Raw genomic sequence first — 16,285 nt, 5'->3', positions numbered from 1 at the left:
GATTAGTGACATAAGAATACTTGTGTTGTACTTATTCTGTAAATGGCTAAGGTATAGATTATAAAATATTCGGATAATCTGAACTTTTGCGTTCTACATACTGTCAAGGAATCAAGCGGTTGCTCAATTGAGTTTAGTACCATTTGATAACACTGGCTGAAGGTAATTCACACTTATTATTAATTTTGACATGTCTGTTCTCAGTTCAGAATTACTATGGTAATTCTTGTTTTATGGGACTTTATCTTTGTTCGTATGTGATTGTAATTCTTAAAAGTTGAGTGTTTTATAGAATCAGAGACAACTTTTCAGTTTCTTGGTATATATTTCTGGCCAGTGATATAGAGTTGATATGTATGATACCAGAAAATACAACAACAACATAAAGAGTCATATCGGAGTTAGACTAGTTTACAAACCAGACTGTGACCTAAGTAAGGAGTTGTGCAAATTTTATTTTTCTTGCTTATTTGAAGTTTTTTTTTTAATTTTAGGTTTTCCCAATTTTATTCCGTTCAATAAACAGAAGAAATGTTTGTTTTTTACTTGGACTCCGGTCTTAAATTCGTAACTATTAAAGATTCATAAACAATTACAGTTCCTGAGACAAGTTCATAACCAACTTTGGTGAATCTTTAATAAAATGTGTTTAAGCGACAAGTTCTGAATAATCAGCTCGTGTGAGTGTTTGGTAAAGTATGTTTAATTTAAATGGGTGACTGTTAAAAAATTTGTTTAATTGAGGTTATAACTGTTATACGATATCCGAGCAACTGGTATATGTTAATTAGAACATAAAAGAAATTCTTTAGTTTTACGGTCCTTTTTGTATTGTTGTTACTATCGTTGTTATAAAATCCTTCCCCTTTCTTCTGTTAGCATCAGTATGTTAATATTACTCAAGAATTTTCATGTTGTTATGCTTTGTTTGTTTGTTTTGGAATTTCGCACAAAGCTACTCGAGGGCTATCTGTGCTAGCCGTCCCTAATTTAGCAGTGTAAGACTAGAGGGAAGGCAGATAGTCATCACCACCCACCGCCAACTCTTGGGCTACTCTTTTACCAACGAATAGTGGGATTGACCGTCACATTATACACCCCCACGGCTGGGAGGGCGAGCATGTTTAGCGCGACGCGGGCGCGAACCCGCGGATTACGAGTCGCACGCCTTACGCGCTTGGCCATGCCAGGCCTTATTGTTATGCTATTCTAATATATTACTAGTACGGTAGTGCTCTGAATAATAGTTTAATAAATTTATATGTTATAAATATTAACTTGTTTTTTTATTTCGTCAAGAATTTCAACCATGCAAGTCTTTGTGTATTGAATACGTGTAAGTGTTAATATTTTAGTGAGTGAGATATATTTTTACCAATGTTCATTATTTTCTCACGTCTTTACCTTTCAGACTCAGTTCTCCAGCCGATTGCACAGATTCCCAGTCACTGCTCACAAAGCATTGGTACATCCCCTTGTCGTCTCTTCCAACTGATGAAATGTATACAACATTTCTTGATATTAACTGGCGTTTCTTTTCTCCTTTTAGTGGCTTTTGGTCTTTTCTCCATTCCACGTTTGAAATGGGTTGTCCTACGATGGAGCAGTTAAACGAAGCGGATTTTCCGATGTCAATCACCTGGTGTCGAGGGTGTACTTCGACCGATAAAGGCTCTAGAATATGAGACGATGTAACGTTTGATTGTTAAAAATGATCAATGAAATACGATAACATAGCCGTCTCGCTGTAGTGGACGTTCTAGTATTGTGATTAGTAAATGTAAATCTATTATCTACCTGTAAAAATGTTTTCTTCTAGAGTCGTAATAACCACGTGTGCAGGACAAATAACTCTATAATCACCCTTCTCATAAGTTATACGAGGTTATAGAAAAACTTATGATATTTATTTCAAGACTAGTTATTACATTTTTCAACATACAACACAAGAAAAGGAAGCCAGAGAGTTCCAATAAACATATAGCGTTGACTTGCGTTGGTCTCCTTGGTAAATCTTTAGTAAACACTGTTACAGAATTTTCCTCTTTTGAAAAGTATAGTAAAACCGTTCAAAATACCTCTATACGAACAAAGCGAAGAAACTATCTCGTGATTAGATTCTTAGAACTAATTACACTTTTACCAAATATAGTTCAAATAATAAATTCTAATCAAATCTCAATGGTCTTATAAGGTCGTTTACTTCTAGTACTAAAATCAACAATTCCTCACTCTTTACAAACAATGACAATTAGTTGATTTATTATCAATCAGATGTGCCTTTGGTCTTTACAAAGATAATTTGTTGAATCGCTGTCAATCAGACCAGTCTTCGCTTTTACAAACAATGGCAATTAGTCGAATTTCTGTCAGTCAGACGAGTCTTAATTGTTTTCTGCTTGTTTCTAACAATCAAGAGACTTCGCAGCTTTTTGCAAATCTTTAACAATCAGGTAATAATTTACTGTCTATTAACCTCTAGCAATCAATCATCTTCACTCTACTGTATTAACAATGAAGTGCTTCTCCTTTTCTCTAAAAACTGGGACAATTAGATGAGACTTTTCTGCAGAATAATTTTATTATATTAATAAATTTCAGCTTTATGTAAGCCTTTAATAATCAGGAAAAATCTTAATTTTGAAGATATCAAACCATCAAACTAATCCCTGGTGTTTAGTAATCTGTAATTGTTAGATAAGTTCCACTGTAGGATATTTGCCCTGTATTAATGTTGAAAAAGCAGTTGAATTTTCGCTGTATACAAAGCTATAATAATCACGTAAATTTCATTTCTCTTAAAACGATTAACCACCAAAAATTTTCTACTCTCTATAAACATCTAATAATTCAGCAAAACCGACTATATAAATTATTAATCAGACGAGTTTTTGATGTCTTCATACCACAAAATGAATTTCTATCGTATTCTACTTCTAACATTGAGAAGAGTGTCTGCTATTAAGAAACATTCGATTATCAAGTAATTCACATCTTTTATAAAACCTCTGGTAACCACGTGAAAGTACGTCTTATAATCTCTAGCAGTTTCAATAAATCCCTACTGTCTTCTAAACTCTAACAGTCGTATGAATATCTGCTGTATTATAGTCTCTAGCAGTCAGATGAATTTATGATCTCATATAACATTCGTATGAATATTTATTTTACTCTAATATCTAACGTTCATATGAATATCTTAATTTTCTCTAACCTCTAGCAGTCATGTGAATCTCTGCTGTCTTCTAACATCTAAAAGTCAGCTGTTAATAACTCTAAAATAATCAATTAATTATCTGTTCTTTAATAGTGGTAAACCTATGCTATTTTTCTATCATTAACAGCCACATGAATGATTGCAATTTAGAAGCTACTGATTACACTCTATAACACAAATTTTGTTCCTGGAGTGTACGTGTTATTTTTTAATTGCTTATGTTGTAAAAGTACAGAAAATGGACATTATTCTCTTCAAACTTTGCTTTTGTGACGTGGATAATGAAATTTAGAAATTAACCTACTTTCTATGTAAAAACGGATAAACTTGCACATTTTCATTTACATAAGGTCTGAATAAAACAACATATGAATCAAGATTTACATGTATTTATACTAAAGTTATACAAAAATGTTTAGAAGTGAGTAGTTTTTCGAGATTTGCGACTGTAATGTATATCACTTTCACGTATCAACCCCCAAATACAGTCTACCATCATGTTTTCGTTGTACGCTCCCAGGTCAGAAACGCAAAATATGAAGAGAAAACTAAGTCTTTTCCATTTACTTCAGGCATAAGCAATTGAGAAATAACACTTTCTGCCCAGGAACGAGAAAAAGTATAAATTTTGTTACATAGTGTTATCAAGTGAATCTTCATTGACTACTAACCTCTTACAATAAGATAAGTCTCTGCTTGTTCTGAGCCAAGACTGTTGTTAACAAGACAAGTGTATCTTCCTCCGTCTTCGATTCTTACGCTTCGTATCCTCAATATTCCATCCACCAGAAAAGGCCTGACACCATTTTTTATGGACTTCAATTGGACTCCATCATGTTTGTACCAGAAATACGAGGGTACAGGATAACCCCTTGCTGCACAAGGTAGTTCTGCTGTTTCACCTTGTTTCACCACCACACGTCGTCTAATATCTATGATTTTTGGTGTCATAATAGTAGGTTCTGTAACATACGGAATAATATTATTTTTACATGTATTCGTTAATCATCTTAGTTTGAAGTGGTGAAAGCTAATATTCCTTTTTAAATACAATAAAGCTAAATAAATAAATATAAAGCTATTTATGGATTATTGTATGATTATAAATAAGTTTGTACTTCACCTGTTACCACAAGTTGGCCCTTGGTAGCGCTAGTGTGGATGTTTTGAGTCAGTCTATGTTGAGTTTGACACTGGTACCAGTTGTTGTTATCAGAGGACTCCACTTGTCGAATATATAGTTTTCCATACGGAAAGACAGTGTATCGACCTGGTTAAAGAATGATTGGACTATTATAAGGTTTCACACTTAGCATGAAGAATTATGTTAGAGTGTATCATAGCATTTAGTCACAACAAAAAACATTTTGAAGCTCTGCATTGGTTCTCCTTGTTTAGGTGTTCAAGATAGACGAATGTTTCGAAACGCATAAATGATTTGTTGAATAGTTACTCGTTGAGTAATAACACTTTTTTCGTGATATTCATCTAGTAGTTATTATATGTAGCATTACAAACCATAATGTGGATTTGTTCATATAATGTGGCTATAGTTACGGATAAATTACACTGAATAGTAAAATGTAGAGAACGTTAAAAGGGCAGTGGATCGTTAACAAAATGGGCACTTTTCAACATTTGTAAGACAACTGTTTTTGGGAGGGGACTGTATGTTTTAGAGGAGACCGTGGGGACCGTGTCTTTAGTATATACGGGATAAAATTTTATGAAAACTAAACACATCTTCTTTTATTTCTATTCAGTTGAACTAAAACTAAATAATGACTTTTTACATATGAACACTTACTTAATAGCGTACTATAATTATATATATATATATTAAAATCTTACACGACCGAATTTTCCATCTATTTTAAAGCTGAAACTAATTTTTTCTCTGTCTTTCCTAATAATTCATAGCTAGCAAGGAATAGAATCAGGTGTATAATTTTATACTTGATAATTTTGTGTCAGAGAAAAAATGGCACTCTTAGGGCATAAGAACACAAAGTCAGGACCTTGATTTCTCCTCCTCTGTGCACGTCACTGAAGTTGAACTATTAATTCTAACCTTAATAAACCTTAATATTTGTAATAATTTATTATAGGAGTACTAACAATATAGCAAATGCTTGGAATTATTTTTTTACAGATTGAACCATTAACGAGCATAACGACCTAACAAAGTTTGAAAGCTGAAGTAAGAAAGGTTGACTTACCCTCTGTGAATGTTGGATATATGACAACAGAGCCATCTTTCAGCCATGACGTTACCGCAACGTATTCACGGACATAGTCAGGAATGTGACATTCTACTACAGCTGTGTTTCCTTTGACTGCATATGTTTTGTAAACTTCAGCCACGTAGCTTTGTAGCACAACTAAAACATACGTGCAAGAAGTTACAGCGTCTGTAACTTACATGAAATTGACATTTTACTCTTTAAAAATTAATTCACACGTTGCAGTTTTCTAAAATACCGTACCTACAAAAGTAATGACATAACTCGTATTATAATATTTTGGTATACAGTAAAATAACAGTCAACGTTTCTAAATTTCAGTACTAAACGTCAAGTTTCTAAAATATGAAAATTAACGTTTTGGGGCTATTTAAACTAGAGAACATTTACAACATTCTAAATTCCAGAGATTACTCAAGAACATTCAGAGTTGTTCGCATAAATATAACACAGATAAGGATTTCTAGGACCTGTTGCAACTTTCTTTATAATGATCAAATAATATTATAATATTCTATCACTTGTAACTTGTATTTGTCGTATTTTAAATATGCATAAACATACATATGAATAAACTTATAACATACACACCAACTTACTTTATAACCTCATGAAGCACTGGTGGCTTTAACCTATGCATTTATAACTCACTTTATAACCTTTAAAACGCAGTAAATTTAGCGTCATATTTTTCAAAAAACAAGCAACCCAGGAAATACTCTTAAAAATAAATAAGTGGATAGTAACGCTTCATAGTAGTTTTCGAATTAATACAAAAATATATTTCTACATATATGTATTTCAATAGCGATGAAAAAAAGTGTTTACGGATGGAACAGTTAGAAACACAAATGTCAAAGTTTCAAGAGACTTATGAATTTTTAAAAAATGTATAATACTATATATATATATATCTGTGAGTTCACAGCATTACAAACAAATTTGATTCAAAAGTGATCCTATTTAGAACGCTAGGCATGCTTCCATCTAGTTTTCTTCTACAAAATAAATAAAGTTTGCTTTATTATATTAAAATTACTATCAACACGCCTCTCTTTCGAAGTGTTCAGGTTTATCACGTACGTCAGACAGAATTTTATCATTTGCTTCTAGTAAATAATAACGCTAAATCTTTTGTATAGTTTCATGTATGTTAGGTTTGTATTTTGATTAATTTGGTTGTTTTCCAGAAATCATCATGAAAAATAAAATGAATCTCTGATGCCGAACTACTTTTACTTTAAGATATACATTTCTCAAGTATTTTTTTTGTAAGTTTATGTTTCGTCCATGAAAACATAATGAAATTATTATTACTACTGGCCCCAGCATGGCCAGATGGTGAAAGCGCTTGACTCTCAATCTGAGCTACGCAGGTTCAAATTCCCGTCACATCAAACATACTCGCCCTTTCAGCAGTGGGGGCATTATAATGTCACGATCAATCCTACTGTTCGTTGGTAAAAGAGTTGACTATGAGTGATGATGACTAGCTGCCTTCCCTCTAGTCTAACACTGCTAAATTCAGATAGCTGTCGTGTAGCTTTTTGCGAAATCCAATCCAAAGCAGTTATTTTTATTTTAGTTACAAAGAGGTTTTGGGGAATGACAGTCAACGTTTTAAACTACCGTCACTGTTTTTAATAACGGTATTTAATTTGTGCAGTGAAGATAAATTTGGAAAGAATAATGCACATTAATAATTCAGTTAAGTTTATGTTTAAACCGTAGGAAGAGTTAGTTGTCGTTTATAATAAACATTTCAATAAACGTACTTTGAATAGAATGGACACTGGTCTCTAGAATAAGTTATCATGAAATTAAATAACTAATTAGCCTTTATCTCAGTTTAGACACAGTACTACTAAAACTTAAATTTCATATACGTATACATATGCTAATTTTCAGATGACTGAAAAGTTGGAAGCTCTTAAAGATTAGTTTTAACGTGCGACTATCTGTTAAAACAGCCCCCACCAATAGCACAGCGGTATGTCTACGGAGTTACAACGCTAAAATCCGAGTTTTAATACCCCCGGTGGGCAGAGCATCGTGTAGTTTTGTGCTTAATTGCAAACAACAGCAACAACAGATTAGAATTAATTAAAAGAAAAATCAGTCATTGTTCTGTATCGTCAAAGTTGACAAGATGTTGCGATTTTAAAAGAACCAGAACCATCATACGAGAAACAAAAATTACTTGAAGTTTTTTTACAACAAACTAACCCAGTATACGTTTTAGTCAACATGAGTGTAGTTCATCTAAAGTTGATTAACAAAATTAAGCAAGGGTGTTACATAATTCTCACAAGTAAGATTTGGTCAATATATGTTAATATATTTATTGGGTGATAGCAAAGAAAACTGTATATTTGAAATGATTATAGTTTTAAAAAAATATATTTGTCATATAGTAACTACATATCACCAGAGACACATTGAAAATAAGGTTTTCCAGAATAATCTGGACGTTCTAAATGTTGCTTCCGAACCATCGCTTCGATCACAAACTAGTCTTGTTTTTATTTCTGGTAATTCTCTGTAATACATCCTGAGTACAACTTATGGCTCTGAGCGTTGCCAGTAAAGGTCCAAGTTTCAAGTACAACATTTTTTTGCTATCTTATTTGTTTGTCCTTACAATCATCCTTGTTTGTTCTTCTGTATATGATTTGTATGATCAGATATGCAACAAATAAGATAGAGGTCTACACGTCTTGTTACATTGTCTTTGAAGTGACTCTAACATGTAATTCCTAAAATTCATTGTTATTAATCATGATTTTAAATTTACATGTTAATGACATAATTAAAATTACATAAATTTACATTAAGTAATTATATCTATAATACATTTACTGGTGCAGATACATTTACTGGTTTATTTTCGCGTGTATAATGAAATGACGGTCGTAAAAAGAACAATTTTATGCGGTTAAGACATTTTATCGTATGAAAGATAACATTCCTTTACAGTATTGCAACTTGGGCAAGTGTAGCACTTTGATAACATGGCAACGGTTTCCATAGAAACCAGAAACGACCGCTTGCTTATCATGTAAACTCACTGAAAGGTCTGGTTTAGATTGGTGATCACATAAAAGAGAAACTTAATACAGCAAAATATATATTACCAAACGAAGCATATTTGATTAAAGACCTAGATTAATTACACCATTATTTTTTGTTTCTACTCTTTTTCTACTGGATAAAAAAGTAATTTTATAATTAGCAACGTTCTTTTGTTACGGTTTCTAAATCAGCTCCAGGCATTTATGTTGTCAACGTCACTGGTGTCAAGTTTTTCTAGTTGATCTTGCACCTATGACGTCGAAGCTACTAAAACATACTTAAATACTAAAACATACTTAAGTGCTTTGTGAAATGCTTTTAACAAATACGTCACTTTTGCTTTTTTTAATGAGCAAAAACATCTTAGGCCATATGCTGTGTCCACCACGACAAATCGAACCCTGCATTATAGCGCTCTATTTTAGTAAGCTGTTCTACTGGAAGACTTGTACGTTTATTCAGATGTATGTAAGATTATGCGTGTGAAACTGTAGCGGTGGTTTAAGAACAAACATGTGTATGCTAGTACTGGTTTAAAACTACTAGGAGAGTATGTGTGTCACTGAGTTTAAACTTACTCAAAGAACCTGTTTGAGACACGTGTGCGTAGCATTAGCTTAAATCTACTGACAGGGAATTTTTAAAGTGTGTTTCAGTAACAATGGGTGTAAACCTATTCTGAGAGATGTGTGTGTGTGTGTAGCATTAGTTTAAATCTACTGACAGGGAATTTTTAAAGTGTGTTTCAGTAACAATGGGTGTAAACCTATTCTGAGAGCTGTGTGTGTGTGTGTAGCATTAGTTTAAAAACGACTGCCAGAGAATATTTTAAGAGCTTGTATGAGAATTATAAGTTTAAAACTACTGGAAGCGTCCTCTGCATATAGCACTAGTTTAAGACAACTGACAGAGAACGCTTTAGAGTGTGTATGATTGACCAGTAATGACTTTAAAATCACTGAAATAAAATGTAATTAAAGCATTAGTTTAAATTGACTGACATCGAAAGTTTTATAGTGAGTATGACTGACTAGTAATGACTTTAAAACTACTGAAATATAATGTAATTAAAGCATTAGTTTAAATTGACTGACAGAGAACGTTTCATAGTGAGTATGACTGACTAGTAATGACTTTAAAACTACTGAAATAGAATGTAATTAAAGCACTAGTTAAACCGACCCACAGAGAACGTTTTAGAGTGTGTATGAGTAATATTGAGTTTACATGACTGAGAAGGATTAGTTTAACTAATGTATATAAAACACAAGTGCGTATAACACTAGCTTAAAACAACTCAGGAATAATGATTTAAAGTGTGTATTTGTCAAACTAATATTTAAACTACTATATAGAACTGTAAGGGACTTAATTATGTATAACAATGTATTTATAACTACTGTATGGGGTGGTAAAAGATATATAAGTGTACACGTAGTGGTAATTTAAACCAACTGTGTAATTGCAGACTGAAATCTATGGTAAAAGAAACCAGATGTGTATGTATAGCATAGTGTTAAAAGGGTTTAAAGACAATGTCTTAAAGGTATATGTATAACACTCTAAACCTATTGTAAGATAATCTAGGACGCTTGTACTTGTAGTACTAGCATAGAACAACTGGGGAATATTATAACATAGATTAGTATTTGAATTTTTTTCATGAAAATATTGAAAATAAACGCTATATTGAACTTTTCACCTTATTTTATCGTACCATTAATTCACTTACTTTAAACAGTTTAGAACTGAGTAAAATAAAGCGATAACAGTTATTAAAGAGATTGAGGTTATTTATTTGGACAATTTTAACAGCTTCCTATTCGTTCAAAACAATAACACCATAATGTTTAACTATGAATGAGTAAAGGAAAATACGGGCTCTACGCAGCTTACCAGTAAGTAAATAGACACACCTGCGAATATAAATCGACTGTCTCTGTTAACACCATGTGGAATTAACTCCGACGTTTAAACATGAATGTATCTTGTGGAAACCGCAGAATACGAACAGCCACGCCATGAACAAAAGAATATTAGTAATTAACCCTATTTTTACGAGACCACTTAGATGGACGATGGGAGGATGGTCAAAGCGAGAAATCAATAGGTCATCTGCAATACCACTGTCCACTGTGAGCAGAGTGACGTTTAGTCAAATAGAAAAAACACACACACAGTTTTAGCACTGCTGCGGAGGCTAAAACCAACAGAATCAACTTCTTATGTTCCAAGGAGAAGTGTGGAAAACGACCTACAACAAGTAGATATTACTGCTGCAGGACAGGCAAAAGTGTGCACTGGTACCATAAGGGCCCGGCATGGCCAAGCGCGTAAGGCGCGCGACTCGTAATCCGAGGGTCGCGGGTTCGCGTCGCGTCGCGCCAAACATGCTCGCCCTCCCAGCCGTGGGGGCGTTATAATGTGACGGTCAATCCCACTATTCGTTGGTAAAAGAGTGGCCCAAGAGTTGGCGGTGGGTGGTGATGACTAGCTGCCTTCCCTCTAGTCTTACACTGCTAAATTAGGGACGGCTAGCACAGATAGCCCTCGAGTAGCTTTGTGCGAAATTCCAAAACAAACAAACAAACAAAGGTACCATAAGAAATTATCATAGTAGTATTGGCTATAACAAAAGAGTAACTGACCGGAAAACACTTACTCTTCATTTTAAGCGATATCAAGTGGTGGCAGTGGGCATCACAAGCTAACAGGAAAAAGCAGTGCTTTTATACAAAAGTTGTTTTTTGTTCTCGTTTGTTTGTTTGTTTTGGAATTTTGCGAAAAGCTATACGAGGACTATCTGCGCTAGCCGTCCCTAATTTAGGTGTGTAAGACTAGAGTGAAGACAGCTAGTATTCACCACCCACCGCCAATTCTTGGGTTACTCTTTTACCAACGAATAACATTATAACGCCCCTACGGCTGAAAGTGCGAGCATATTTGGTGTGACGGAATTCGAACCTGCGACCCTCAGATTACGAGTCGAACGCCTTAACCCACTTGGCCATGCCGGGCTCGTTTCTGTTCTTTCTGCTGTAGTTATTAAACAATGTAATGAAAGTCAGAACATTAACATTGGCTTGGCCAACCCAATCTCCAACCTTATCGAGTGTATATAGTCCATCCTTGATCGAGCCTTGTTAAAACATTCTGAAAAAAACTAACTTTTACAAATATCCTCATCTAAGTTTTTCATTAAGGGCGGTGCACAGTTCCACTGGTCTAGAATTCAGGTCTTATACATAGATATGCAAACGTATCTTACCTTAAATATTGCGAACGGTAGATGCACTAAATGCTTATAATACTTGTCAGTTGTTGCTCTGAAGTGGGTATCTGCTTATTTATTACAAAGCTGAATGCAGTAAACGCTAAATTACCATGCGTCTGTTGAGATACGCTGAAACTAAAGAAATAAACAGGGTCATTTTAAGGTCAATAATTCTAGCAATCTACAGATCCATCCTACGATTATAAGTTGTTCTACCATCACTTGTTTATGAATGCTTTGTATGGTGGGGTCTTTATAAATCAGTCTATCTCTCTATAGCCACGGAAAAGCGTAACAATAGGCTTAAATCTATTGTAAAATTAAATAGTTGACGCGTATACATAGCATAGCTTTAAAAGGAATTGAAAAGAATGTTTTAAAAGGGTATGTGTAACAGTCTGTTCAAAGCTGTTGAAACGTATGTATCTGTCCTATCTATCTAATCAACCAATAAAAATGAAGCCAATGTTCAATAAAGAGCGCGGCAACGTCCGAAATGGTTCCATATATTCAAACATAGAACAAAGATTTATGTGACTATTGAAATGAAAGAGGAATGTTCCGAAAAGTATGGAAAACAACTGTAACTAGAAGAAACCCACAAAACATATGCGAACATATTAATATCTTTAGTGCAATAGTACTTTTTTAAATACAGAAGTTACAGAATAATACAAAGTAATTCTACTCGTAGACACCGAAATCCATTAGTCTTAGGACTAATACCTGTTACGTCTTGTTTAACTACTGCTTATACTTGATTAAGACATACCTTAACACTGTAACTTGTGTACGTTGTTTTACATTAGTTACGGCTAAACTTTGCCTTACTTAAAACTATCAATAAATAGACTTATAGTATTATTCTACATCGTAACGTTAGACTTTTGTAAAATTTAGATAAGCTTTTAACATGTTTATTTGTAAGTTTACATCTATCTTTTCTTAACACTTGTTGATATATAAGTGCACACACATTTTCAGGACAGACAAAAACAGAGTATTGTTATAATAGATAATGGGTAGCAGTTGAAGTCGATTGAAGTCTAAAAATGCAGAATTGCTCGATTGTTTTGCATTAATTGAATTATTATAATAATAACGTTTTTTGAGATTAAATTTTTAAGTGGACTAAGGAAATGTGATATCCTATTATCATTAAGAAAATATCAAAGATTTATGAGTATTATTACAAAATTTTGCCCAGGACTTGTAGATAGTAGCAAACACGAATAAATACTTATAAAAAGGGGTAGTTTTAGGTACATACCAACAGGAGGTAAGCAGAGAGACACTATCTAATTTCTTGTACTTTTATTTTAGGAGATACAACTTCCATTTGTAGAAGTGAGAGAGTTAAAAAATGTCAAAAATAGTTAGTGATAGCAAAGGAACTGTTTCTATTTTCAACAATAAGATAAAATTCTATTCACACTGTGATTTGTACATAATTATATACATTGGTTTAAAATTATGAAAAGAGACTCGAATACGTACAGCACTAGTTTAAACTATAGTTGTAGAATGTTGAAGACGTTTGTGTGTTTTCATAACATTGTTATTAAACTAATGTACGATAACGTGTGATTTTATTTGGGTTGAATTGGAAGAGAACGAAGGGGACGTGCGTATATTAAAACGGATTTGTTGAAAGAGAAAGGTTAGTTTGAGTATTTATTCGAATATATTTTTATATTGTTCAAAATATTTGATCTAGTTCATGCAAATAACTAAACTAGATTATACTAACCAAAATACGGATCTGTTTTTAGTCCAGGAGTTGCTTGTTTAAAGTTCTTTTATTATTCTGGACAAAGCATTGGCTGAGTCTTGGCTTGTGTAAATTTCAGACATGGTCCTAGTTTGAGTTATGCCCTCTTCTGGTTTAAGATAAGATTCTGTTTTGTTACTGGCTATGTCCTGGTCTGATGGTGTTTCGGGCCATATTTCGGTTGTTGTTTGGTTGAGTATCTGGTATTTTTGTCGGATATTAGACCACTTCTAGTCCATGCTCCTAACCTACCATCAAGTTTTGTTATGTTCCTGGTTCAGAACTGGTCCGTATATTTCTATGGTACATGTCCTTATCCTTTGAACATCAACTGTTATGGTTCAGCTCATGCCATTGAAATACATGAAATACAAATCCAGTTCATGATACCGATTTGGTCCAGGTAGTGGTCTTATCCAACTCAGATTGTGGTTTGATATAAAGTATAGACCCAAATATTGCTTCGATTCAGGTCCTAGTTTAGTCCAGGCTTAAATACGATTCAAATATTATGCTAGTCAATATTGCGATACAACCTTGGTTCTAATCTGTTCAGACGAGGCACTCGTCTTGCTTTGACTGATTATTTAAATGCTCAGTCTAACCAACTTTTAATCTCAAATTAAAAACAATTCCACCTAAAGGTGTATGTAAACAAAGGCAAGACTTACCATCTCATTTTATCGATATTGATAAACGATATTATGAAAATTGTAATTTATTTGATGTTTCTGTTCATATTTTAATTATTAATGTATGCTCATCTTGAATTAACAAATAATTATCCTTAGGAGGCTACCTTGCTAATTATGAAGCTAACATTTTGCTGTTTTATCATCAATCTATATAATTTAATATTTCCTTTAATAGAAAGGCGTTATCCCAGAAAGAAAATTAATGAACTTGCAGTAATATATTATCTGTTCATCTGAAGATATATCGTTAATTAAAAGTTCAAACTAATTTCTTCTACCTCTAATGTGTTGAATGAGCGAGAAAGGCATAGAGCACATCACTACATCTTGGATCCGCCCTTCAGACAAAGGTATTTCTTTGTCACGGAATTTATGTCGGCCCTTCAAGAATTCACCAGATAAAACTGCTTGTTCATATAATAAAGATGATTAGAATTACGATAAAAAAAAACAACAAAGGTAATGCGTCAGTGTACATTAACATAAAAATTTATAGAACACACTTTGACGATGTTATGTAAAAAAAGAGAGTTGCTCCTAATATATATCAACATACCCATATAGCAGTAGCCTTCTTATGTTTATATAATCACCGCAGATGGAGATATATGATACAACGAAGCAGAATAGTATATATAAAGAGTAGCTAATTTGTTGAAACTTACAATACACTCAATGAATTGTAGCTCTAGTAATAATAGTAATAAAAGATAAGGAAGTTTGTATTATTTGTTGGATACCTTCTACACTTTTCTCACTTTCTTCCTTTGTTAAACTGTTTTGAGTATTTTTCAATTTAAACTTTTTCATTCTCTTTGCTTGTTCTATTGTCTTAGTACATTTTGCACTATGTTATCTTTCTTCTTGCTGTATTGTTTTGAGTATATTCTGCACCTTGTTCACTCCCTTTATTTCTTCTATTGTTTTGAATACTTCTTAAACTTTATCCACTCTCTTCTCTTCTTCAATTGTTTTGAATACTTTCTACAATTATTAACTTTTTCATCCGCTTCTGTTATTTTAGTTGTTGTTTTTCATGCACTTTGTTCACATTATCTTAGGTTTTGTGCTATTTTGAGCATCTCACAAACTTAAACTTATACATTCATTTATTTTATTATTTTCAATATTTTTACCACTTTATTTACTAATTGGTCTAGATTTTACCTAGACGAAAGCTTAGTTTCATTGTAATTTGGTTTAGAAGCCTAAAATGTTTTGGCTGTAAACCTAACTTTGATTGTTTGGTAAAAAATGTTAGCATTACTCCGCTCAAACAAATTCACCTAGTTGCATAAATTAAATTACCTCGGTAATGAGTGAAGTTAATAAAATACACCATTTGTACGTTTTTATTCGTAAATATTAAAATTCAATGTTTTATCAGTTGCGTATCCTTATTATTAACGATATTAATATAAAATATTATATTTCTGTTCAAACTGTGCATATATAACATATTTTAAATTTAACACAGCTTTCGCAAATAAAAAATTACACGTTTTATGAGCTTGTTATCTTAAACGTAATATAATTATATACTCGTTTCTATGTTGACTGTAACCAGTATTTAGGTGTAGTGATAAACATAATCTGGGATAGTTTTCACGTGCATCATTAATCAACATCGTTTAACATGCTCTAAAGTAATGCTATATAACGTTGTTCAAACTTGGGGTAACTAATTATATTTACTATGGCTGTGTGTGAAAGGTAGATATAACAAGACTGGATGTGTGAAAAACGTAACTAAGACATAACTGATCTTTCTATTGTTGTGATGCTCAATAATGCTCATTTTACTATGGTCTCTTAACAAGTGTTTCCCCTAATTGAAGATATAACACATATATATATATAGAAATATTATTTGTTTCAGATTTCTAATCATTTATGACACGAGCAGGAACAAGATAAGTTCTCAAAACCCTAAAATAAAGACATGGGCGTAGTTCATTTGTTCGTTTCTGTGGTGAGACGAGGGAATTTATATTTTTCTTGTCAAATATTCGG

General features: G+C 32.9%; 1 protein-coding gene across 1 annotated transcript in view; it reads right to left on the bottom strand.

Moving 5' to 3' along the window:
- LOC143249544 (cell adhesion molecule Dscam1-like) overlaps positions 1-16,285 on the bottom strand; it is a 135,658-nt gene that overhangs the window by 83,444 nt on the left and 35,929 nt on the right. The window contains exons 3-6 of the mRNA XM_076499570.1: positions 5,437-5,598; positions 4,341-4,487; positions 3,889-4,179; positions 1,405-1,674 (exon numbers count right to left, since the gene is read on the bottom strand). Of these exons, the coding sequence (XP_076355685.1) occupies positions 1,405-1,674; positions 3,889-4,179; positions 4,341-4,487; positions 5,437-5,598 (870 nt within the window). The remainder of the gene's footprint in view (positions 1-1,404; positions 1,675-3,888; positions 4,180-4,340; positions 4,488-5,436; positions 5,599-16,285) is intronic.

Source organism: Tachypleus tridentatus, chromosome 4, assembly GCF_004210375.1.
Source record: "Tachypleus tridentatus isolate NWPU-2018 chromosome 4, ASM421037v1, whole genome shotgun sequence".
Lineage (NCBI taxonomy): Eukaryota > Metazoa > Arthropoda > Merostomata > Xiphosura > Limulidae > Tachypleus > Tachypleus tridentatus.
The sequence above is the reverse complement of the archived record's forward strand: the minus strand, read 5'-3'. Positions and strand labels throughout refer to the sequence as shown.